The 25,793-nt window shown below is 46.4% G+C and overlaps 1 protein-coding gene and 1 long non-coding RNA gene across 6 annotated transcripts in view; one reads left to right on the plus strand and one right to left on the minus strand.

The window, feature by feature from the left end:
• Window positions 1-909: 909 nt before the first annotated feature.
• Window positions 910-25,793, minus strand: part of ANKUB1 (ankyrin repeat and ubiquitin domain containing 1) — a 36,090-nt gene continuing 11,206 nt past the window's right edge. For 4 of the 5 annotated variants that reach the window (XM_070238303.1, XM_001491247.6, XM_023621092.2 and 1 more), the window contains 4 exons: window positions 22,666-22,882; window positions 12,944-13,058; window positions 8,454-9,392; window positions 910-2,356 (listed from right to left, as the gene is read on the minus strand). In XM_070238303.1, coding sequence (XP_070094404.1) covers window positions 2,164-2,356; window positions 8,454-9,392; window positions 12,944-13,058; window positions 22,666-22,882 — 1,464 coding nt within the window. In that variant the 3' untranslated portion in view covers window positions 910-2,163. Of the gene's footprint in view, window positions 2,357-8,453; window positions 9,393-12,943; window positions 13,059-22,665; window positions 22,883-25,191; window positions 25,462-25,793 lie in introns of all 5 variants that reach the window. The other variant, XM_014731916.3, reaches the window with a different exon arrangement.
• LOC138918097 (uncharacterized) lies at window positions 8,259-25,624 on the plus strand. Its single transcript, XR_011427073.1, has 3 exons — window positions 8,259-8,419; window positions 9,161-9,283; window positions 25,405-25,624. It is a non-coding gene; the product is annotated as an uncharacterized lncRNA (long non-coding RNA).

A 25,793-nucleotide genomic window follows, 5' to 3' on the forward strand; every position in this document is an offset into this window, starting at 1 on the left:
ACTTGTATCGTGAGTATATAAAAATCTCCAGTGGCAGCCAGCCCAGTGGTTTAGTGGTTAAGTTCGCGGGCTTGCTTTGGTGGCCTGGGGTTCCCAGGTTTGGATCCCAGGAGCAGACCTAGCACTGCTTGTCAAGCCACAATGTGGTGGCATCCCACAAAAAATAGAGGAAGATTGACACAGATGTTAGCTCAGCAACAACCTTCCTCAGGCAAAAAGAGGAAGATTGGCAACAGATGTTAGGTCAGAGCCAATCTTCCTCACCAAAAAAACCCCAAAAACAAAAACCAAAAAAACCTCCAATGAACCAATAATGAATGAAAAGATAACACATTTTTTTTTTCTTCTTCTCCCCAAAGACCCCCAGTACATAGTTGTATATTTTAGTTGTAGGTCCATCTGGCTCTGCTCTGTGGAATGCTGCCTCAGCATGGCTTGATGAGGTGCTAGGTCCATGCCCAGGATCTGAACCAGAGAAACCCTGGGTCGCTGAAGTGGAGCATGTGAACTTAACCACTTGGCCACGGGGTGGCCCCTGACACAATTTTTCAAATGGGCAAAAGACCTGACTTGACCCTTCACAAAAGATATTCAGATGGCCAAAAGCACATGAAAAAGCATTCAATACCATTAGTCATCAAGTAAATGCTAATTAAAACCATAATGAGATGTCATTTCAAACCCACTAGAATAATTAAAAGTCAAAAACGCTGATGACATGAAATTTTGGCAAGTATGTGAAGCAACCAGAACACTTGTACATTGTTAGTGGGAGTGTAAAATCATAAAACCACTTCAAAGAACTTCTAGGCAGTTTCTTATAATGTTAAGTGTACATTTACCCTATTATCCAGCAGTTCCACTCCTAGGTATTTGCTCAAAAGAAATGAAAGCATATGTCCAGAAAAAGACCTTTAAAATAATGTTCATAGCTGCTTTATTCACAATATGACAAAACAGGAGGCAACCCAAATGTACATACAGTTGGATAGATAAATTATGGTGTGCCCATATAATGGAATATTACTTAGTAATAAAAAAGACCTGAGAAAGAGCTGTATGAAGGAAGTATAGATACTGGAGTTATTAGACTTGGATTCTGAAATAACTATGAATAATATGTCCAAAATATTAGATGACAGATAAAGAACTTAATCAGAGAAGTAGAAACTAAAAAAAAGAAAAAGAAAAAAGAAATTAACAAATTAGAAAGCAAATATATAATAGAAAGAATTACCAAAAGTAATAGTTATTATAAAAAATTAATAAAACTGGTAAGATTGATAAAACCATTACAAGACTGAATATCCATGACAAAATAAAAGTAGAGCAAAAGTTACCAATATTAGGAATGAAAAAGGGGCCATTACTACATAGAGTGGTAAAGAACAAAAGGGTGTGCTACTGATCCATGCAACAAAGGAAATAAATCTCAGAACGTCAAGTTGAGCAGAATAACCCAGGTGCGAAAGTGCATGACTGTATGATTCCTTTGACTGGGAAACTGTGCACAGAGAGAGAAATCAGAGTCGTGCGTCTGGAGGGGACTGGGGCAGACTCAGGAGCCTGAAGGAACTTTCCGGGGTAATGGAAGTGTTTACATCTTGACTGGGGTGTTGGTTACACAGATCTATGTATTTGTCACAGCCATTGAATCTTACGTTTAAGATCTGTGCAATTCACTGTTTGTAAACTTTACGTCAGTTTGTAAAAACTAATAGAAAGCAATGCTTTAGCAGAAGTTCAGAAGATGTCTGAGGCCAGTCCTAGACCTACATGGTCTTTCTAAGTGTCCTAGGGGCTTTCCCGGTGCTTACAGAATTCTCTTTATTTTTTTTAACTATAGACTACAATTCATATGGTTTAAAAAAATAAAAGCATTAAAAACAAACCCAGGAAAACCAAAAAAGAGAAAGGAACAGTAAAAATTCTCACTCCCATCCTTGTTTCCCATCCTCCCAGTTTCCCTGTAGGCGACTGCATTCTCAGGTTCTTATGAATTCTTCCTCAGACTCTTTGTGCAAAAACAAATGGCCTAGATTTTCACTTAGTGTGATGGAGTTCAAGAAAACATGGTGTTAAACATTAAATATCCTGTTGAAAGTCGTGCAGCATTTGGACTGTTGTTAGGAATTATAGGCTGAGTTGTTAGGAATGTTAACATTAGAGCTGGAGGTTCTGTTTGAACAGGTCTTCGCCCACACTGGGGTTGTCATGACTTTTCAGTGCAGTTTCAGTTTCCCAAGGATTTTTCCATGCCGTCAGGCCTCCTTGGGTAGTCAGGTTAGAAATGCTCTTTTTTGCTAGAACTCTTGCTATTCCTAACTGCTGAAGCCATCGTTTCTCTTTAAAGGCACTGCAAGAAAAGAAGACGTAATTTATAAAGAGATCCAATCTTGTCCCCGATTATAGCTGAAATGATGGAAAAATTTAGGTTGATTTTATAGCTGTGGGTAGTTTATCTTCTCACATGAGGTAGGATGTAAAATAGGAAAGAGGAATCATTCTAAAACCAGATCCTTGTAAAGCAGGGGAATGACGTTTTTCCAGGCAGTGCTGGAAGCTTAGAACCCACAATTAGAAAACCACTCAATGTCATTCGGAATTCTCTGGGCTGAAACTTTTTCCGTCTGTTCCCCCTGCATCCCTATACGGAACATGTTCCCCAGCCTATTCTCCCTTCTCGTCCTTCTCCCCCGCCACAAACACACATTTCTTCACTGATAAAATATTCGATATTTTGATAGCCTTTAACTGAAATGCAGTGAAACTTAATGTTTCCTGACAGCTATTCTCTGGCTGTATACTAATAAAGACTTGTAAATTTGAATGTGGTTATTCCTACTTTCTAGGGTGCAAGTGTGATTTACACAGAGGGGTTTCACATTCCCTTGAACGTTGGGGTCCTCTAAGATTCTGTCCTTTGCCCTTCTCTCCTTCTACACGCTCATCCTGGGAGGCCTCGTGTACTAATTGCTTCACCTCCCATATCCGTGACTCCTAAATCCTGACGTTTCTTCAGATTTGGTAATTGGTCATCCCACAGACACTTCCAGTCTGCATGTCTTAAAAGGCGAATCTTCCTCCTGCGCCTCTCCCCCTGCAGTTTCCTCGCTCTAAGCGGTGGCTTTGCATCCTCACCATCTCCAAAGCTGGAAACGAAACTCAATTCCTCCTTCTCTGTCCACTCCTACACCCACTTGTGACCAAATTTTGTAGATTATTCCTTAGCGATCTCTGTGATATTTCACCTTTCCCCTCCTCTCTGACTCCTTCGGCTCTAGTCCAGGGCTTTATCCTCTCTTGCTTCTCTTATTGCAGCTCTGTTGTAGTCCTCCCCCACTCTCAGTGTTACTTCCTTCCTGTGACTCTTCCACGCGTCTCCACCAGATTTGTCTTCAAAAATAAATGAAAATTGATTATGTGACTTGCCTGTTAAAAAAGGACTTCTGCGAGCCTCCTACCTACTTCCTACCCCATGGAAGGGGGTGGTTTGCCCAGGACTAAGGGATTTCCCAGGAAACAGGACTTTCAGTGCTAAAACTAGGAATGTCACCCTACCACTATATCTTCAGCTCAGTATGAATAACCATTAATAACCATTAATTGGACCATCAGCCCAACCACCTAAGTGAATCTCAGCGTTACGTTTCAGCATAGGAGTTCCCAGCTCCGGGAGGAAAGGATGGCATGACTATATCCCCCTCTCCCTGGCTCTGTGCATCATTAAACCACTGTGTATTGAGCCCTCGCTATATGCCAGGCACTATGCTAGAAATGCAGAAGTGAACTCAAGACACAAGGTTCTTCCCACCTGGTTGGGTCATGGAATTCAAGATGCCTCACTGGAAGGCAAGGCTTCTCACTGGATCCATCCAGGATCCTCACTGGAGCATGAGCTGTTTGACAAGCTAGTCTGGGAGGCTGAACCTCAGGCTTCAGTCAGCTCTCTGACCTGTGATGAGGCTGAAGGCCCAGTTCATGCCTCCCTTTGCTGCTCCTGTGCGTTCTTTCTCATCAAAAGCAGAACTGAGGAGAGGACCCCGGTGCTACGGAATTAACGAGAACAGCGCCCTGCTTAACACCTGTACTTTCCTGGGACCGCATGCTCACTTGTGCAAAATGGGCAGACTTGCTAGTAAAAGGAGATCAGCAGAGCCCTCACCTCCACTCCCATGAGCCCTAGCACCTGATGAAGGGGGACTTGGGGGGAGTGACAGGAAAGGGTGGTGTATATCCCTGAGGATGAGAGGAAACACCTGCTCCGTGCCCATTACACGGCATACTTGGGAAGTACGCAGGGCAGGCCGTGTGCCACAAGGGCCGGCAGCTGACTTGCACCAAACTTGTTTCTAGTTGGGGCGGGGGTGCTACTGACAGTCTTTTCTCTGGGAAGGGTTATAACACTGTTCCACACAGACTGACCCTGAGAGACTTTGTCAGGTCTACCCCTCACTGCAGTGCCCTCTGGGCCTTGGTCCCTTCTAGCCAGAGATTTGTCATTAACTCAAAAGTAGCCTCTCATCCTCTATAAATGGGGATAATCTGGTACCACCTTTTAGGAAGTTAACTTAGCAGTATGTCTATGTCCTCTGAACAAAATATCCTATAGAAATAGTTCCACAAATGAGTAAGTGTTATATATAAAAAGATCTACTGCACCACTGTTATCATGGCAGAAACATGGAAACAATGTGAATGTAAATCAAGAGGGCCTGGTTAAATACCTTATTATACAGAAACACAGTGGAATACTAGGCAGCCATGAAAAGGATGGGGTAGTTCATTCTCCCCAGTGTGGAAAGATTGGACAGACATGTTCGAGAGCTATATATTTGGGAAGAATAAGTACAGTAAGGTCCCTTTCGTCATAAAAAGGGCATGCACATATGCGTGTCTCACATACATGTATTGAGATACATAGAAAAGTTCTAGGAGGCTACAAACCGAATAGTGATCATGGTGCCTTCTGGGGAGAGGGCTGGGACGTGTGAGAGGGGAGAGGCGTGGGGCAGGACATGGATGGAGACTTTCATGCTGACTTTGTCTATTCCCGTGTTGTTTGGATGTTTCCCGGAGAGCACATTACTGTATTTGTAATTAAAATTCTTTTTTTTAAGGGGAAGTATTCCACTGCCCAGCTTTTCCCTCTGCACCAACACGGCCTATAGGCCACACAGGCTTCCGCTCCACCTGCTCTTTTGCTTTCTTCCCCCTCAGGAGAGCCAACTGTCCTTTGTTCCTAGAATCCCCAACACACAGGCCACTCACCAAGACGAGTTTGGGGAGGAGTTACTCCTACGTCAAAAGTGGGGCTTAGAGGCGTGGCCATGCCGAGCAGGCTATTCCCTGCGTTCGCTTTCCAAGCCTGAGGCAAACACCCTCATCAACCACAATGGCTTAAACTGTGGCAGAGGTCCCCTGCCCCATCCCTGGTGCTTTTTATTAAAAAACAGAGAGCTCTACTTTCATGAGGCGCACGAGAGCCCATCAGAGTCACCACAGGAGATGGCCGTCTCTTCTCAGTCCGCTCAGGACACTCAACCTTCCAGACCAGCCCTCCACATTTGAATCTTCACTACACTGGACTTCCAGGTCACACAGACCTCCCTGGAATTGGACAGAAGTGACAAGGAAGGCTGTTTTCTAGACAGGCCTTGGAGATGTTCTTTGGTCTCTATAAAGCTGACACTCTCTTCTGAGGGGTGAGACTCAGTCTGGCGTCAGTCACTGCCTGTCCGTCAGCTGCGTGTGCTCACAGCTCAGACCCACGTTCACACTGATCTGAGCCAACTACAGCAATGCCATCTTTGAGTCAGCCCTGAGTATATTTCCATGAATCTAAAGGTGGAGTTCCTGCATGACCTGTGGTCCAGCAAGTGCCTTCTCATGATGCCAGATGAGATGTGTGGGCTCCTGGTTTGGGAGACTCTCCTCCCCACACTCAGGAACATCTGATGGTTACGTTGCCCACCCTGACACAGTTTCCCTGGGTTTCCATCATGAAGGGTCACGTTAGGTTCTTCCTCATCTCCTGGCTGTGACACTAGCTTGGTGACAGTGGACCCAGCCATCAAGATGCTCCCCATGTTTGTGTCTTTTTGGCACAAGAGCTGTCCTGGGCTTTCGTGGGAGGTGCTTAGACTGCCTGGCTGCCTATGCTTCAGGAGACACAAGTGCTTTCACGGCTCGTACGAGGGGCAGGAACCAGACCAAAAAGAGCTGTGCAGGGGCTACAGGTCCCCTTCCCCCCACCACAGCCCACCAACAGGCAGACTTGGGACAGATCTTGGGAGAGAGGCAATGAAAGGGGCAGAAACAGATGGGCAGGAAGGACAGAGTGTGAATAGAGGGAAGAGAAAAGTGCTGGGAAAAGAGAAGCAGTAAGGTTGCAAAGAAGATTGGCTAAGAGTAACTCAGCCAGGGGCAGCACACAGTCAGACCGACCACCCCTCCTTCTGGGAGCCTCACTTCTGCACTAGCCTCTTTCTTTAAGGAAATGTTTGCTCCAGCAATGCCCCTCTCAACTTTGAAATTGCCTCCACTGGATAGCTCCAATCCTTGTGAGATAGACCTACAAAAATAGCTCGCCGCTGTGACCTCTTTGGAAAACTGTAAGTATTTACTAAAGCTAAACTTAAACTTCCCTCACGGCCCAGCAGTTCCACTCCTAGGTATAGAGTCAAGTGAAATGGATGTGAAAGTCCACTAACCTCATATGTGAGAATAATCAGACAGTTTCATTCAAAAGAGCCCCAAATTAGGTAAAACTCAAATGCCCATCAAAAGGAGAATGGATAGGTAAATTGATACGGAATATTACACAGAAATGGAACACTAGATAGAAATAAGAAGAATCAATACATGGAAAAACATAGATGAATCTCATAGGCACGATGTTGAGCAAAAAAGCCGGACATAAAAAGGTACATACCGTATGTTGCCCTTTATACGAAATTCAAGAACAAGCGAAATTCATCTTCATTGATGGAGATCAGAGTAACGCTTGTATCTGGGAGGGGTTATTGACCGGCAGGGGACCTGAGGGAACTTTTTGGGGTGCTGGGATATTTTGTGTCTGATCTGAGCGGTGGTTATGTGGATGTATGCAAATGTAAAAGTTCTACAAGCCGTACATGTGAGAATAGTGCTCCTTGTGCATTTTACGATGTGTTTCACAACTCAGTTCCTCCCCAAGAAAGCGCTACACACACGCAGTCTTTCTCACCCAAAACCACACACACCCCCACCTTAAACACAGATACTTTTGCAAGTTTCCGCTCTGCTTAGCACTGCGCTGGGCCATAATAAGCACTTACTGGATGTGTGGAAAGTAAACTCATTTTTAATGTGCATCTGTTGATAAAACTAATCAGTGTTTCCTTTCTTATGTTTACAGCCTGATTTTAAGATGGGCTATATAATTTTTTCTAGTCTTTCTAAAATTAATTATTTAATCATTTTCCAGTCTTTTTCTAGAATTTTACATGATCTCTTTATACCTCACAAATTACAAAGACTGCAGCTGTTAAGCAGTTTCTTCATCTGCTGTCAACCTCATTGTGCTGGATCCTGAATTTTGCGTTTTGGAGCCCAAATTACTCCCACCGCTAGGTGGCAACAACCTCGCTGAATTAAAGTAGAGCCGAGCTAAGGACCAAAACAAAAAGTCAGCTAAAACAACTCGGGCTTGTTTTTCCTTTCCTTCTCAATATACTGAGTAAGGAAAAAAGCCATTCATAAATCTGTATTTCTTCTGTAATGTGGGCACCCAGTCATACCTCATAAGGAATGCATGGGCCCCGAGATCTGATCAGAGTTGTGTTTTCAGTGAAATCTGATGACCAATATATAAAATTTTACCTTATGAAATGAATGTGCCTGAAAAGTCCACTTCTGATACACTTGTTTATGTCTTTAAATGTGATAATGGATTACTTTTTTAACTGACCTTAGATATTAGCGTCAATTCTCTCCCCCTATCCAGTATAGGTCTCCCCCAACCTGTATATCTTGCCCAGTAAGTCCGCTGAAGTCCTTATGGTTCAGTTTGTCATTAAATTGTTCCTTTCTTTCCTCCCACTTCCGTTATACCCAGTCTTCCACGACACTTTGCTATCTCCCTCCCACATTTCTCCCTTTAGTTATAATTAACAATGTCTTATTAGTTAAAAAAAAAAAAAAAAAGAACAAGAAGCAGCAGCAAGAGAATTTGATGCATCTCTTTTCACTGTCTCTTCCCTTCCTGAAATCTTGAGGAGCAAAGTGCTACCCAGACTGGACTGGCCGATAGAATCAGTTCATTTTGTCCTGGACCTGAGACTGAGATGAGGTCCTTGAAGTGGACAACCTGTATTAAGCTATCGGGCGTTGTAGGACTGCCTGGACCGTTTCCTGCGCTGGCCCTGCCCCTTTAAAGGTTTGTCCCCGCGTGTTTGCAGAGAAAGCATTACCTGGCGACGGCCAAGCAGTAGATGGCGTTCTCCCTGGGAGTCCTCCCGCTGTGCTCCGAGAACGATGAGAAGGAGGATCTGAGTAGAAAGTCAGCACTGGGGGTTGCGTAGTAAAACGAGGGGTGTGAGTAGCCCACTCTTGAAACGGGAGGGAGGGGGACGTGAGGAAGATACGTATTTTTTATGAGCTTCACTTTTTTCCCAGCTGCGGCAGTAACTTTTTTCCGATTTTGTTGTTGATGTCTTTGCAATTCAGAGAACACATCTGCATCTCCCAGCGGAGACACTTTGCGGGTTGGTTCCCTTGTGCCCTGCTGTGGAATGGCCCGAGGACTGCCAGGTCTCTGGCCTGCAGTTTGCTCCCCGAGGGGCGGGAGCTTACCCACGGTGCCTTGCAAGTCCTGGTTCTCAGCCTTATGCCAGCTCTTGGAGGTCATTCTGGGTTTGCTGAAACCATCCACCATCACAGTGTCCCCGACTTTGGCCCCAAAGACCCTGACTCCGCAAAGCTGGCTTTTATTATGGCCGTGACTCTGAGCTCTCAGGATCCATTGTTTTATTTTAATATAAACCCTCATGGGGACTGAAATTTTCGGAAAAGAAACTGTGGACCACATTTTACTCAACAGATATAACACGCAGTCTTTGTGCCTGTGTTTGAACGCGACGGTCAGGGGAGTTTGTCCCTCCGCATTTCTGCATTCCAGGCACAGCACGCTGCCGTTGACAAAGGCCTTCAGAATCAACAGCTGGCCCGCCTCTGCAGCTGCGTGAATGGGGCATTTCGCGACGTCCGCGTGAAGGGCTTCGTGGCACCATGCTCGACAGGGGTGAGCACCCACCGCTTCGTTGGGCCGCACGCCCTGCTTCAGGGCCCACTCAGTGAGCTCGATGTGGCCGTGAAAGGCGGCGATGTACAGGGCGACCCTTTTCTGATACCTGCAGGAGTGACGCGAGTAGGAGGGGGGTGTTCAGTGACTCAGCAAACACACAAATGTAGGGACACTAATACCCACGAAACATCTAGTTAAAATGTTCACTTCTTACTTTTACCTAAAATGTTTTCAGAAAAGGCATAGAGTAACATAGAGGTTAAACAGCACAGATGCCGCTTACACACATCGTCTTACTGGGCACATGTAAATAATAATCCAAACTGGTTTCTTAGGAGCGGTTTTCTTTCTTAGGAAAATCAAATGCTCAGGGAAAATATCAAGCTTTCTGTTAATTCGGAAAGTGTTAGAAGGAATTCAACACATGTTAGAAATTTGAAAGTTCTGTATGTTTGCTTTGTCTTTTCTGACAACCCTTATTTTCCCGCTTCTCAAAGTCTCTCCTGCTACTCTGGTCTACACCACCGGCTGCCCCGCCAGCACCCCCACCAGTGCTCTGGTCTCTCAGCTCCCTGTGGGCTTTCCTCACGCGGTCCTCAGTGACTGGATTGGAGGACCATGGATTGCAAGCGGCCTATCCTCTCTTGCCAACCCCCAAAGAACTTCTCACTGCAGTTGAAATTCAGACTCCTCACCTTGGCCTCAAGGCCCCTGTCCCCTGCCCCTGCCTGCCTGTCCTGCCCCACTCCCCTTCTCTTTCACTGTGCTAGAGCCGCACTGGCCTTCCTGGTATCCCGCCAATACCCCATAAGGCATAAGTTGAGAGACTGGTGAAGGCTGTTCGGAGAAACGAGAGTTAGGGAGGCAAACTAGACAAAGTCCCGCCAGGTATTGTCTAGGGTACACTTGGGCAGAACTCTCTGGCCCCATTGTAGAGATGGAGGCAAGCTAACCTGGTATCATCCCAGATCTACTGCATATACCTAACTCTCCTGTCTCTGATCGCATGCTCACCACACCATCTTTTGATGTCTATGTGGCTTCCCATATAATTTTTCTGTATGAGGAAGGTGATCTGCCCAGAACATATGGGTGTGTAGGACCCTGCGGCAGTTAGATTATAACTAATTGGGGTTATACATTAATATGCTGGTATTTTGGTTCACACAAATTTCTTTTGAAATTCATTAGGGCAAGTCAGCATCTTTCAATATGACCAGTTTTCTCCATTTGGGGAGAAGACTCCCTCCTAGCTGGACTGTGAAGATGCCCCCTGAGATCTCTGGGCGGCTGGGCAGCTATCCTTCCCCTGGCACCCCAGGTTCTTGGCCCACATCTTTCCTTCAAACATCTCCAGTTGGATTTATGGGTCCAATAAACTCTTCAAGCTCAACATGCCCATGCCTGAATTCCTCATCTTCTCCCTCAGACTTGCTCCTCTTCTAAGGTTCCCTTCCTGGATGAACAGGCCTTCTATGCACCATATTATCAAGCTGGGAGCCTAGACTTCATCCTTGTCTTCTCCTTCCTCTCCCTCTCTTTCCATATCTAATTTGCTATCTAGACCGGTTGACTCTGCCTCCTGAATATATCTTTTCATAGTCTGTCCTCTTAGCTCCACCTCTGTTGCCATAATCCTAGTTCAGGCTGCCATCATCTCCTGACTGTCTCGCTCTCTCTTTGCCTGCCTCTATTCCTTACACCACAGCCAGAGCCAGCATTCTAAGATGCAGATCTCATCATGGCCCGTCTCTACTTTCAATGTCTTCCCAACGCTTAAAAGATAAAGTCCAAATTCCTTTACATTCTTGCAGGGGCCTGCCTGAGTTGGCCTCTTATCTTTCCAGCCTTGGGCCAGTAGCTCCCTCTCACTCTGTGATCTACCATGTGGAACTTCTCCAGTTCCTTGAATCTATTCTCTTGCCCCCTAGCTCTTTGTACATGTGGTTCCATCTATTTGGGGACATCTTTTTTTCTTCTCTCTGTCATCTACCTGAGCACCAACCCTTCAGGTCTCAACCTAAATTCCATTACTCAGGATGCTTTACATGACCCCCTAAGTCTAGTTCGTTGTCCATAATATACATTCCCATGTCATCTTGCACTATGCCCATGTCACAACACTTTTCACACTGAATAGGAACAGCAACAACGTCTAACACATATCCTGTTTCCCATGTGCCAGGCAGCCTTCCAAGTTCCTTGTAATTACTAGGTCATTTAATCTCTAGAAAGTTCTATGAGATAGATACTATTTCCCATTTAATGGAAAAGGAAATTGAGGTACAGGATATTTAGATAACTTGCCCAAATTTATACAACTAAACACAGAGGGAGTGGGGCTTTGAACCTAGACGGATGGGCACTGGGTTTATACTCCCAAACATTTTGCAATTCTGCTTCTGCGGGAATGGGTTACTTGTTTTCTGTCTCTCCTACTGGACTGTAAGCTTGCTGAAGGCAGGCCCACATCTTATTTACTGCTATATTCCTAGGATCTTGCACAGTGCATAGTCAATGCTGAATAGATATTTGTTGATTGGGTGGAGGAATAAAAGGAGCTTTCAGTGTGATCATTGACAGCCCCAAGCTCTCAGATTTTATTTAAAGATTAGGTCAAGTGGAGATGGTTAAGCACATGAGCACTGGTGTTAAATTGTCAGGATCCAATACCCAGTTGTGCCCTTGCTAGCTGTGTGACATTGGGCAGATTTCCAAACATCAGTGTCCTCATCTATAAAACAAGACAAAATAGCATCCACCTCATAAATTTATCAGTAGAAAATGAGGTAATAAATAGAAAGCAGTGTCTGCCACAAAGTATTCAATAAATGCGCACTATTTAAAGTAACAGTGCCACACAGCTATTTCTTTGGATTCAGAACCTGAAAAAAGAGAATTATCACTATCCCCAAATAGAAATTAATTTAAAATATTTGAATATCTGTAAAATTGCAAAAGCTGGTATTGCAGTGTGTCCCTTCACACAGCCCCCAGAGCTCCTGTGGGTGTGGGCTTCCGTGCAGCGAGGAAATCACCCACGAGGGGGCGCTGCTCTAAGACGCGGCGGAATTAAAACCCGAAGGGCGCTGCGGCTTATGCATCTGGGAAGCCGCTGACTGCGGAATGACATTAAAATGTCCACCTGCTTCCCTGAGCCTCCCTTCCCCACGGCCCCAGCCACACACGGTGCGCTTGTCTGTAGGTATGCATGTGTACATGTGTGGCAAAAGTATGAACACTTCTATTAAACGCAGTTTGAAAAATTGCATAGGAGCTTGAGAAGAGGCAGCCAATGTTTTCAGCCAATCAATTAGCACTTAGTGTTTTTTAGCATACTTGAAGGTGAGAGTGGCAAGGTACTTATTCTGATAGCCTGTAAAAGTGCTGTTAAAAGCCTGATATCCAGACCATTTAAGTAGTGTTTCCTGAGGACAGTCTACCTGAATTGCGATCCACCACCAAAGGCTGTCAGCCCTGGGGCCACCCCGGCTGCCTTGTTCCAGCAACCTTTCCATAAGAATGTCTGGTTGGGGCGTGCTAAGTGGAACTGGCCCGAGCAGCACCCCAGCTGCAGAGTCAGCTGCAGACTCAGTGTCCTATGGAAGTTTAGTGAAGATTACTTAAACTAATTTAGCATTGGCTTTATCTCCGTACTTGAGTACTGGTCCTTCGTTTGATAAATAGCGTTGCACTTTAAGTTTTTGTCCGAGGAGACAACCCATCAGAAATTCCTTCCATCCATCCCAGACGTCCAAGCGAAGTGTTGCGCCTGTGGATCAAGAGAGGCAGTTTATGGTTCCGTCCGTCACCGTGGTGGGCCCTCCATAAAACTCCCGACAGCTTTCCCCAAACAGAGGCGTGAGCTAAATGCAAAACAAACAGTAACCTTGGGATAAGTGGACAGTGATGCTATTTTCAGCTTAGGCCCGTATTGACTTGGAAAGCCATTTAGCTTCTGCGCACTTCCATTTTCTCATCTGCACGGTCACCACACATAGCGCTGAAATCTATTTTGCAGCTATCTTAAAAAGTCCCGGGGTCATTGATTCTGTACTGATGATGAGGATTATTTTGGGCTGGTTACTTTTGAAAACTGCAGACAGGAAAGAGACTCTGAAAGGTAGAGTATGCTTGCCCTTTGATGAGAGACATTTGCATTTGTGAAGGAAGTCCCCATCTGTGGGGGCATCTCCCTCTCTGCCCCAGGAGGAAGGGAGGATGACCTTATCTCTAGAAACTCTTAATGGGGAAGGCTAGGACTTCAGTCTGCATAATCTTGTTCTTGTTTACTGTCTGGTAACCTCATGTAACTGACCCCCCCACCACCAACAACATCCTCCTTTGTCTTTAGCTGAAGATGATATTTAAGGTGATGGCTTTAGCCATTTACTTAATCCGATCTGATTCTTATCTACAGTTATAGTACCACCCAATAACCAGGCCCCACCTGCACTGATACCATTTTAACGACTTTTTTACATATTCTTTCCTTTGTCTTGTAAAGAGATAAGTCACATATCTATGCCTTATAAATCTAGCTCTAACCCTCAACACACTGCAGCAGCTCTTACTGCCCATGGGTCCTGTCCCCATGCTATTCCATACTATTCTGTAAATAAAAGCACTACTGCCAGACCTTCAGAGTCCAAGAAATCTTTCTTTCACCTCCTCGGCTCGCCAACCCCACATCACTGATATACACATCACCATGTAAACCAAAGCCCTTACGTTGGAAGAGGAAAGTGAAGCATACGCAGCAGGACAAGTGGGCTTGCTGGGCCCTTAGCTTACAAGTGGCTGCGGATGGAGCTGAGTGATGCTCACCGGGTCATCCTTTCCTTCTGTCCTTCACAAAAGAGGAGCCATTCCCTGTTGTGAACATAAAAGGAAAGTGTTCTCTGCTGCTGGAGGATTTATCACTTGCTCCTCAAAAGTCTCTCCTGTTTTGCTCTCTCTGCCACCACATGCCCTTTGTTCTTCAGGCAGGCGTTTTGGGGAATCTTTCCTCAGCCTTTTGCTCTTCTGGCTGTACACATTCCCTCAGGATAGAACCCAAACTCCTCCCCATCTGGCCCACCCAGACCTCTCTCACCTCCTTGCTCGACCTCACTCACTCTATGCCGGCTGCTCTGACCTTTCCAGTCCTTCAGACACACCAATTGCATCCATCTCTGGACCTAAAGACTTACAACTTCTTTTGCTTGCTGCGGTGCCCTTGTCCTTCAGCTTTTGACTCAAGTGTCATGTCCCCACAGAGGACCCTCTCGGCCACCACAGCTAAAGCAATCTCTGCCACCACGCGTCCTCCCCTCCCTTGCTCTCTATCCCGTGAGCTCACTTTAACGTCTTCACAGCGCCTGTCATCAGTACTTGAAATCAGTCTACCTGTTTGGAGATTTTTGTTCATGTCCCACTAATATGAAAGCTCCTTCAGGACTTGCCGCACGGCCGGCCCTCGGTAAGTGTTCCCCGAACACACACTGACTGGCAATCTGAGATGCTCCTGGCTTCTCTGGCCACCCGTGTGCCGCTGTCTCCCAGGTCCAGATCTTCAGCCCAGACCCTCACTTCAGCTCCAGGTCCCCTTGCTGGGGACATTGCCATCCAAATGATCGCACTATGACCCCACTGTTCCAAAAGACAGCTCGGCGTCTTTCCTCCCCAACCTGCTTTTCCTCCTGCATCCAGGGTCTTGGTCTGTGGCCCCGCTGTCTTCCTGGGTACCTAAGCTGGAAATATTTCTGCTTACTTGATGTGCTTGCCTTCCCCGTGAAATGAAGCTTCCAGGGGGCAGCCCTTGATGCTCTTGCTCACAGCCCTGTGCCTGCGCCCCCCAGTGCTGCTGGCTCATGGTGGGGTCTCAGTAAATACTTGCTGGATGAAGTTTGGCCCCACTCCCAGAACCCATTCTGGCCATGTGCCACCCTCCTAACCCTTAGCAGCCCAGCAGGCCAGCCTGCTGTTCTGTGTGCACACAAGGCTGCTTTTGGCCTTGGCACTTCTTCTCTCGGTGCCCCTTCTGTCAGAATTCTTCTGACTCCTTCCTCACCACCTCCTACCAATTGTTTATAATGCAACCTCGGCATCACCTCCTCTAGGAAGCCCTCCTTGACTATACCATCCTCTCACCTCTTCAAATAGGGTAAAGGACTGCTCAACTGGCTGCCATAATATACTCTGAAACTCTTTATCATTGTATATACATTGCTGCTTTGGAACTCCTGGTTTGCAAACACTAATAGAGAACCCTTTGAGCCCATCATCATGTCTCCTCTAGCCTGTAGGCTCTGCTTTAGTTATGCTCCTGGGTTGCAAGGAGGCCCTCGAGAAAATGGGGTTTATTATACTCAGAGACAATAATTGGATCTGGTGGACACTAGGAACCAGGGCACCCCTCAAGAGGGGCCACTCCCCAGCTCTCCTGTGGGCCCCAGGACCCCTCTCATGCCCTGTGTCTGGGGGTGTGTCTTCTCCCTCTCTCTATGGACAGGCTGCCCTGCTTACTCACAGTTTCTGTCCTGTCAGAACTTTGGCATGCCTATGACCCAGCCTTACTTCATGACACCTTTCATTTTCTGCCTCTACTGATAACCAATTTTGTCTCTCTGCATTTCCCAATTTGAATTCACAAGACTAATAACAATTAATAATAATAATATATTGAGGGGCTGGTCCCATGGCTGAGTGGTTAAGTTCGCGCTCTCTGCTTCAGTGGCTCAGGGTTTCACTGGTTTGGATCCTGGGTGCTGACATGGCACCACTCATCAGGCCACGCTGAGGTGGCGTCCCACATGCCACAACTAGAAGGACCCAGAACTAGAATATACAACTGTGTACTGGGGCGCTTTGAGGAGAAAGAAAAAAAAAAAAGATTGACAACAGTTGTTAGCTCAGGTGCCAATCTTTAAAAAATATATAGAGAGAGAGAATATGAATAGTTAATATTCATTGCATGCTTATGTGCTCTGCATTGTTCTAAGCACTTTACATGAGTACACTGATTTAAAATCCACAACAGCTTTAAGTGGTGGGTTGTATCATTCTCTCCGTTTGGCAGTCGAGGAGACCAAGGCGCTATGCGGTTAAGTATCTCGCCCGGGGTTTACACATCAGTAACAGGGGGAGTAGTTGCTGGAGCTGGGCAGCCTGGCTCCTGTGCCCACGTTCCTGTGCTCTGTGTTATACTGATCTCCAAATGAGAACCTAACTGACACTGCTGTGACAGCTGACGTCGCTGGGCAGCCCGTGGATTGGCTGCCTCTCAATCAGTATGATGGCCTTGGCCGGAGGAGCTGGGGGTGAGCATGACTTGGCTTATCCATACATACGCTCAGGCTCAGACACATAGTAGGTTCATAGTAAATACTTGCAGGTAAGAAGGAAGGGAGCAAGGAGGAAGGAAGGAAGGAAGGAAGGAAAGAAGGCAGGCAGGCAGCCCTCATTAGCTCTTTGGAGCCATACAGAGATTCTAAGCCACCCTTATTTTCCTTGACTGGGATTTCCTAACACCAGTAATCTTAGAGTCACAGGGTGCAGAAGACAGAAGGGTCCTAAAAGGCCAGTCCCTCCGTTGCCCTCTGGGCAGGCTAGGGAGAGGCCGCTCAGCAAGCTGGGAGGAGGATCTGGCCTGGAATTTTTGTCTTGGGACTCTTTCCAAGGCCTGGAAAGTCCCCTCCTTTCCGTTGCCTTTCTCTTTCTTTTCCTTCTGTTTCCCTTTCTTTTCTCTTCTCGCCTCCACTCCACCGGTAGACTCACACCGAAGTGTGTGTTCTCTCAGCTGATCCCTCCCTTTCTGGAGGTTCGTGTTATAACCCGCAGCCCTGAAATGGGGCTCTTCCTCCGTTCCTCCTTACTCCGGGTTTGGATTTCTTGACCTGGGCCTCGCTCTCCCTGGAGGGCTGCTTCCCAGCTTGCCTGGTCTGCATTACGGCCCTTATCCCTCAGCCTGCCTCACCCTTGCAAATCCAGCCTCAGCTAGGAGAGTTCACTCTTTTTGCTGCAGAATTATGGAATTATTCCGTAGAGACCAAGTAGTGGTTCTGCAAATATCCGTGTAGAAATGCCTTGATAAACATTTTCCAAAATATGGGTCATCCTTCACATAATAGATTGAGTTTCTCTAAAGCTTCTCGTTGTACTTAAACTTTCTTATCAAATGTTTGATTCATACGGGTAGCCCTGGAAACAAAGGACTTTAAATACTGTTCCAAGTGCGTTTATTTCAACTCCTGACTTAAATGATTTGCTGTGTCTTTAGTTTATTATGAAAAGCACTCACAGATGAGCACTGGAAAGCTGTAGTCTGGTGCTGTCCCCCCAGCCTCCTTGGTCCTCCACAGCTGAGGACACAGCCTCCATTTGAAGGACCAGCCCAGCCCCAGGCCCAGGGAACAATCGCAATTCCAGGAGGATGGCACTTGTTAAGATTCCAGGCCAGCAGCTCAGAGGTTTGGTGGGAAGTTGGTGTTCTGTTCACCCTGCTCAGATGCTGACCCGTTCTAGTAACTTGCCTTATTCCTCCTGACTAAACCCCCACCTCGCGCCCCGCGCGTGAGTCCCAGTCTCCTACCCTACATTTTGGGTTTTAGAACTGAGGTCCCATCTCTGTTCTCGGAGCCTGGAGCTGAAGTTCCTACTCTGAACCTCAGTCTCTGGGGTTAGATTTCTGTTACAGGTGGTCAGAGCCTCCAGGGTCAACAACCGGCTTGTCTAGTTTCCCTCTCTTAGGTCGTTCATTCGTTTATTCATTCACCACCTCAGTGCTATGGTTCACCCACCAGCTCCCTGCTGGGTCTCCCCGAGCCTTGCCCTCAGCCTTCCTCCGTCTTACCAATTGCCAGTTGCAGACTGACCTGCCTATTCCAGGGCCCGCATCAGCAGGACTTATTTGAAGCTCACCTCCCGCTGCTAAATGTCTACAGGTGGGTGCTTCCTGGCCCATCTGTCCTTCCGGGTGGTTGCCTAGCCTCAGAGTCTCGGCTCTTCCTAGCTCAACCTGTCCACTGCTAAGGAGCCCTGATTCTGAAAACGACAGAGAAGGGATTTAAATGCTCATCAGCAGCAGGGCACCTCCATCAAACCCTTATTTTATTCTGCTTTAATTCTCTCTCTGGGAGCAAATATTACGAGTATTATAACTATCAATTTCAGTTCCTTGCAATGAAGCAGCCCTAATTTTTCAAAGAACAAAGATAACGATGGATAGTTTTTCTCTTAATGCTCAACTTTTAAATATACAGAGAATTTCTAAGCAAGTTAACCAGCACCAGTTATTGGGTAACTCTTTCAGCCCAATTGATTTGTAATGCCTCCTTGGTCACACATTAAATTACTTCATAAGCTTAGGAATTCTGTTGAAAAGTAGAAATTTACTTGAAAAATGCTATATTGCTCTGGAAAATGTAACTAAAATCTATTACTGAAATGAAAGTAAAACTAGCAAGACTTAAGCTTCAGGCCTCTCACAACATGAGCTTTCTAATTCTCTATTCTTAATTTTGAATTTTTTTAAAGAGGACCCCCAAAATTGTATGCATTTACAAAACCTGGATCCGCCCACTTTCCACCTGCACACCCATCCACCATGCCCCAGCCCCGCAGGAAAGCAGGTGCGAGCAACAGTGCTTATTCCAGGGGATCGGCTCCAGCCTCTCCCTGGTGGTCCCTGTACCCCAAGTTTCTGGATCCTCATCCATACTCTGGGGTCAATATCTGCCCATCTGATTTGGGCTTTTTCTTCCTGAATGTGGAAACCATTCCTCTGGTTTGGGTTTCCCCTAATGGGGAGCAAAACAAAACATGGATCAGAGCTTCAAGGGCTCCAACAAAAGTAGGGATCAATCAAGGTGTGCCGAGCTGGCAGTGTCGCTTGTGGGAAAGGAGCAATCCCGAGTGCCGGAGCACCATAACCTCGAGCAGGTCCCTTCACTCCTCTGAGCCTCAGTGTTCCCATCTCTAAAAGGAACTGAAATGGCACAGTCAGGCTCCACAGGCCTAAGGGCTGGTCGAGGGACCCCGGAGCCAGCCCAGAGTTCAGGGTCTGAGCTGATGGGCCCTGCTCCTGGAACAGTCTCTCAGATGCGACGTGTTCAGGCTGGCCCTGAGTGCATGCCGTGAGAAGTCCCAAAGGCATCGTCCTGTAACGGGGAGGCATTCCTTCATTTTCTCATTTGCTTAGGCACATCTTGTTCCAGAAAGGATTAATGTCTTTCTACAAGCTTACATAGGGCACAGACAGAATAGCAAGCAGGTAAGCATGTGGATAAGCAAGAGGAAAGCAAAGCCAGGATAGAGACTCAGGAGCTAGAAATGGGGCGAAAATGAACATCTGTCTCATCTCGGTTGATACAAGAGAAGGGGTGTGTGTGTGTGTGTGTATTGGACCTGTATGACATGCCACTAAGCCTCAAGTCCCAGAATCACACATATTAGCGGATGTTTAGCTTTGATAAATTCTTGATAAATTAATTATTAAATGTTCTACCACCAAAGAAGCCTTTTGTCCCTTTATTACTTATCTTCTTAATCCCTACGATCTTTCTGTCTCCATCCACTTTATTAAAGCCACTCTCTCCAAGCTCACCAATGACCTTTAAGCCAGATCAACAGGTTTTTCTCAGACTTCGTCTCTGGTCTCTTACCAGCATCCGGACAGCATCCCCTTCGTCATCTGGGACAACGCAAAGTCCCAGTTCTCCCGCGACTCTGACGGCTTTCTGTGTCTCATTTTCTGACTCCTCTTCTGTCCTCTTGCCCTGCCTTTGTCGTGTTCTGAGCGCTGGCCCTTGGACTTTGACATGACCCTCTCTATTATTCTTACAGGGCTCAACCCCCAGCTCTAAGGGCAGGACGCCCACAGCAATGTCTGCTAACCCAGCCCCGTCACTCAAGCCCTCACTCCACAGTTGTACTCACCGCTTTGCCACTAGCTGAGTACTAGCTGAGTTACTTCCAGAAAAAAACATACTGTCTGAGTTTGCTTATATCTAAAGCTTAGGACCCAAAACACAATCTCCTTTTCCCAATTTCACCACCGCTGTCCTGGTGACCGGCCTTGGTGCTTCCCTCTCCTTTTATGTGATCCAGCATGACATTCCGTCTCTCCTTCCTGAGTTTCTCAGGTTTGTCGTTTCCATTGCTAGTGGAACTAGTTAATGCTGGGGTTACCAAAAGTGCCAGTTAGCACACCCCCCTGCTTCCAGGCTCTCCACACTCCTTTCTATAGTTCATGCTGCTTGCGATCAGATTCAACTTCTGTTGAAACACTCCTGTTCCAGAATGCACGGGGCTCTGATTGCACACGTCAAACCTGCGCTCATGGCCTCACCCTGAGACCCCTCAGTCTGACCTCAGCTGTGTTTCCCATGGGTCTCAGCGGGGGTCCTCCCCTCTTCAGAACAGTCTCCTGTTTTCTGCCCTCCTGGATTAAGCCCATGTTCGTGAACCTGTGGCTCGTGCTTTTCTCCTGGCCTGGAAGCTTGGAATGTCTTCCCTTCCTCCTCTCAGATGATCCATGTTTCCCACATCGTTGTATGCTCAAGCCCCACAGTCCCCAGAACGGCCTCCGTTGAGCCCTTCAACCTGTGCTGATCTGGCTTATTGGATTATAACCGAGGACACGTGCATGCTCGTTTCCACCTGTTGACTGCGAAGGCCCAGAGTACAGAGGCCGATTTGTCTATTTCTGTATGAACTGGTATATGCAGTGACTAATTGAGCTCCTTAGATCTTTTATTTTCAACCTGAATTTGACTGCTTCTCCAAAGCCTTCTGATTTTCCACTGCCTTTGGAAAGGGGTCAAGGTTCAGCTCTTGACAGCACCAGGGATGACCCCGGACAGGCAAGGGGAGAACCTGGAAGAGAGGATGATCAAGCACTCCTTTCCCTCCAGTTTAAAAAGGTGGGCTGGCTACTTCCAGAATGCTGCACTGCTTTAGGCAAAGTCAGACAGCCAGCTAAAGACTCCTCCTCCTTCCCTTCGAGGCCCGTCTTTCCCTGCCTCTCCTTGCATGCCCTGTATTCTCACCGTGGCAGAGCATCTACCCCGGTCACACTCAAGCCTCCAACCTTACATCTGAAGACCCTCACTCCCAGAGGACCATTTGAGGGGCCGATGTGTTGTTCTTGACACACCTGAGCAATACAGGTCATTTAACCATTCGGAACCTTTGTGCTTTCTTTAAATCTATAAAAATTTGGAGTTGGGCCAAGCCATTTCTAAATTCTCTTCCAGCTCTAGAATGTCGCATCGTGATCTGAGCAGCGTAGGCCTGAAGAACAGTCACCCTAGTTTGCTCATTTTCCTTTGGAATTTCATTAAATAACTAGATTATAAGTTGCTTGGGGACAAATACCACTTGTGTGCCCTCACTCACGTGAGCCCTGCCATGTCTGGGCAGGGCTGGTCCCCCAGCAAGCACGCAGAACAGCGGTGTGCTTTACAGTGAGGTACTCTTGGGAGAAATCCCAGAACCTTGCTTCTTCTGATCAAAAACAGGGATGGCAACTGATGTCAAAGTTTTGAGAGCCTCAATTAAAAATAACATGAAAGAATAAGCAAATATAATAGGGGAAGTAATAATAAATGCAAATTTAGCAGTTATAAAAAGCAAACTGCTTCACTCAAGGATGTCTACCAGGCCCTATTATGAATTGGGAGAACTCAAATTCCGTTGCAACAAATGTTACGGCACAACATTACCTAAGGAAGCGCTAATGTCGGCAAAGACTCATTCACTTCAAGCAAGACTTTCTACAAGGTTCCAACATGGTTAAAACAAATATGACAGTACTTGAGTTTGGCTTAATGATGTTTGGCTACAGCAGACATGACCTGGAGGTACAGTACTTAGAGAGAGGTTGTACTCTGCCCATCAGGGATGAATGCCAGCTCACTGAGGCACCTGTTCAACCTGCACAGTATTGGCTTCACACTGCTTAGAAGATTGTTCCATATAACTGACAATACTGTAAAACGAGATTGCCAAAAGCAAGTTTCAGAACAGTGTGCATCACATGCTACTACTGTCATTAAAAAGAGGAAAAAGAGTATACACTTGAACTTGCTTCTAAATATGCTTGACATATATTTTGAAAGAGAAAAATACAAACTGGTCTGAGTCTTGCTCTTCCATCCCGAGGATATTAACAAGTTCTCCTGCTTTGAGCAAAGAGAAGATGACATGGCAGGGCCATGAAATGGTTCATATTTCGCAGTCTGTAGACCCAGGCACCAGAGACAAGTGTTGCTCATTTACACCCACACTGCGCTTACAGAGGTTTTAGTTTAGAGACACCTCCTCTGTTGCGAATCTGGTATCAAAGGCCCTAGTACTGAACAGTAGGATCACATGGTATCAAATGCAGAGAGCAGTACCGATGTCAGTCTGGTAGTCCCTGAGGGTGTTGCAGTCATACATCTCCAGTCCCTTTGGGGTCCTGAGGCAGAAGACGCTCACGGGGAAGCCACACCTCAGAGATACCAGTGTTCTCAGATCAGACACTTTTTTACCAAGAAGGGAAATGCTCTCCATTATCGGCATCGTCTCTTGGGTCACAGCATTGAACACGTAGAGAGTGGGCTTATCTTCTTCCTAAGGGGAGAGAAAAGGAGGCAGCTCAGGAATAAGCACTGTCTGGAGGACAGGACAAGGGACAAACATCTTGGAGGTGGCTCTGAGTGCCTCCAGCTCCCACAACACAGGTGGTGAGGATGAAGCAGAGGTCAGTTCAGTTCTCTGACTTCTGGGCTGGGTCTTGCTCTTCTGCCCTGAGGATGTCAATGAGTCCTCCTGCTTTGAGCAAAGTGAAGGAGACGTGGCGGGGCCGTGAGACGGTTCTCAGTCCTCAGCCCGCAGACCCAGATACCCAGGAGGAGGGTGATGGTTCACAGCCACACTGTTCTTGTGGAGGCCAGTTTAGAAGCAGCGCCTCCATCATGCTGGACTTTAATTTGGAAGAACTGTGGATTCTACACCCTCCGCCAATTTTCCAACTGCCTTTCTGTGAGGTTATTAATGGGACAGAATCGAGAGCCCATAGATAAACCCACACGTCTACGGACAGCTAATTTTTGACAGAGGAGCCAAGAATATGTAGTGGAGAAAGGAGAGTCTCTTCAATAAATGGTGCTGAGAAAACTGGACAGCCACATGCAAAAGAACGAAAGTAGACCACTACCTTACACCATGCACGAAAATCAACTCAAAATGGATTTAAGACTTGAAAGTAAGAGCTCAAACCATGAAAATTCTAGAAGAGAACATAGGCAGTGCACTCTTTGACACCAGTCTTTGCAGTATCTTTTTGAATACTGTGTCTCTTCAGGCAAGGAAAGCAAAAGAAAAAAATAAACAAATGGGACTACATCAAACTAAAAAGCTTCTGCACAGCAAAGGAAACCATCAATAAAACGAAAAGACAACCTACCAACTGGGAGAAAATATTTGTAAATCATATATCTGATAAGGAGTTAATATCAAAAATATATAAAGAACTCATACAACTCAACAAGAAAAAAGTGAACCCAGTCAAAAAAGTGTGCAGTGGATACAAACAGACATTTTTCCAATATACAGCTATACAGATGGCCAAGAGGCACATGAAAAGATGTTCAACATCACTAATTATCAGGGAAATGCAATCAAAACTACAATGAGATATCACCTCACACCTGTCAGAATGGCTATTATTAACAAGACAAGAAAGGGCTGGCCCAGCGTCATAGTGGTTAAGTTTGGCATGCTCTGCTTCAGTGGCCCAGGTTCACAGGTTCAGATCCTGGGCATGGACCTACACACTCATCAGCCATGCTATGGTGGCAACCCACACAGAAAATAAAGGAAGATTGGCACCAGATGTTAGCTGAGGGTTAATCTTCCTCAAGCAAAAAAAAGAGGAAGATAGGGCAGCCAGTCTTGTGACGCAGTGGTTAAGTGCACGCGTTCCTCTTTAGCGGCCCGGGGTTTGCCAGTTGGGGTTCACCGGTTCGGATCCCGGGTGCAGACATGGCACCGCTTGGCAAGCCATGCTGTGGTAGGCGTCCCACATATAAAGTGGAGGAAGATGGGCACGGATGATAGCTCAGGGCCAGCCTTCCTCAGCAAAAAGAGGAGGATTGGTGGCAGATGTTAGCTCAGGACTAATCTTCCTCAAAAAAAAAAAAGAGGAAGATTGGCAGCAGATGTTAGCTCAGGGCCAATCTTCCTCAGTAAAAAAAAAAAAAAAAAAGACAAGAAATAAATGTTGGAGAGGATGTAGACAAAAGGGAACTCTCATACACTGTTGTTGGGAACGTAAACTGGTGTAGTCACTATGGAAAACAGTATGGAGATTCCCCCCAAAATTAAGGATAGAACTACAGTATGATCCAGCTATTCCACTTCTGGGTATTCATCCAAAGAACATGAAAACACTAATTCAAAAAGATATATGCACCCCTGTGTTCACTGCAGCCTTATTCACAATGGCCAAGACTTGGAAACAACCTAAGTGCCCATCAACAGATGAATGGATAAAGAAGTGTGGTATATATACACAATGGAAACTACTCAGCAGTAGGAAATGATGAAATCCGGCCATTTGTGACAACATGGATGGACCTCGAGGGCATTATGCTAAGTGAAATAAGTCAGAGGGAGAAAGTCAAATACCGTACGATCTCAGTCATCTGTGGAAGACAAAAACAACAGCAAACGAACACATCGACACAGAGAAAAGATTGGTGGTTACCAGAGGGAAGAGAGGAGGGAGGCGGGAAGAGGGCGAAACGGGTAAAAGGGCACACGTGTACGGTGACAGACGGCAATTAGACTTTGGGTGGCGAACACGGTGTAGGCCACACAGAAACTGAAATATAGCGATGTACACCAGAAATGTATGTAATGTTATAAACCAACCTTACCTCAATTGAAAAAGAACCCTTCCTGTGAGGTTCTCTCTGGACAGTGGACCGAGTTCAGGGTGGGAGCGGAGGTTTGCTTATCATTGTATGCTCTTCACTGTCTGAATGGCTCGACTTTTTTTTAATAACCACATGTATTTACTTTTACTATTTAAAAAGGGAAGTACTAAATATAACGGGAAAATAGTTGCCTTTGTTCCTTTTCTTTTGCAGTCTGAATAGGAAAGCAAGTGGAACTGCGACGTCTGAAGCAGAGTTCAGAAGGAAAGTCTGGGAAAATAGTAATCCTGCCGTTAGCAACAGCTGCATGAAGCCAACCCGAATTAAAAACCCAGCGAGCAGCGAAAATGCGAAGGGGGTAGGGAGGGAAGGATTACTAACACTTTCGCATTTCTAACAAAAAAAAAATGAAACTGGCTTCACTTCCTCTTCAGCGGATTGAGGACAATCGTGTTTTTCTTCACTGCCGGGTTGTTGGCCTGGCTGGTGCGCGCACCGAGCAGCCGCCGAGCGCGGTGAGGGGCTCTGGGGGGCGGGGGGGCAAGCAAAGCCGAGAACGGGCATCTGGCCTCCAGGGTCCCCAAGGGGTCTCCAGCCGCTCC

Source organism: Equus caballus, chromosome 16 (assembly GCF_041296265.1).
Source record: "Equus caballus isolate H_3958 breed thoroughbred chromosome 16, TB-T2T, whole genome shotgun sequence".
In the NCBI taxonomy this organism is placed as follows: Eukaryota; Metazoa; Chordata; class Mammalia; order Perissodactyla; family Equidae; genus Equus; species Equus caballus.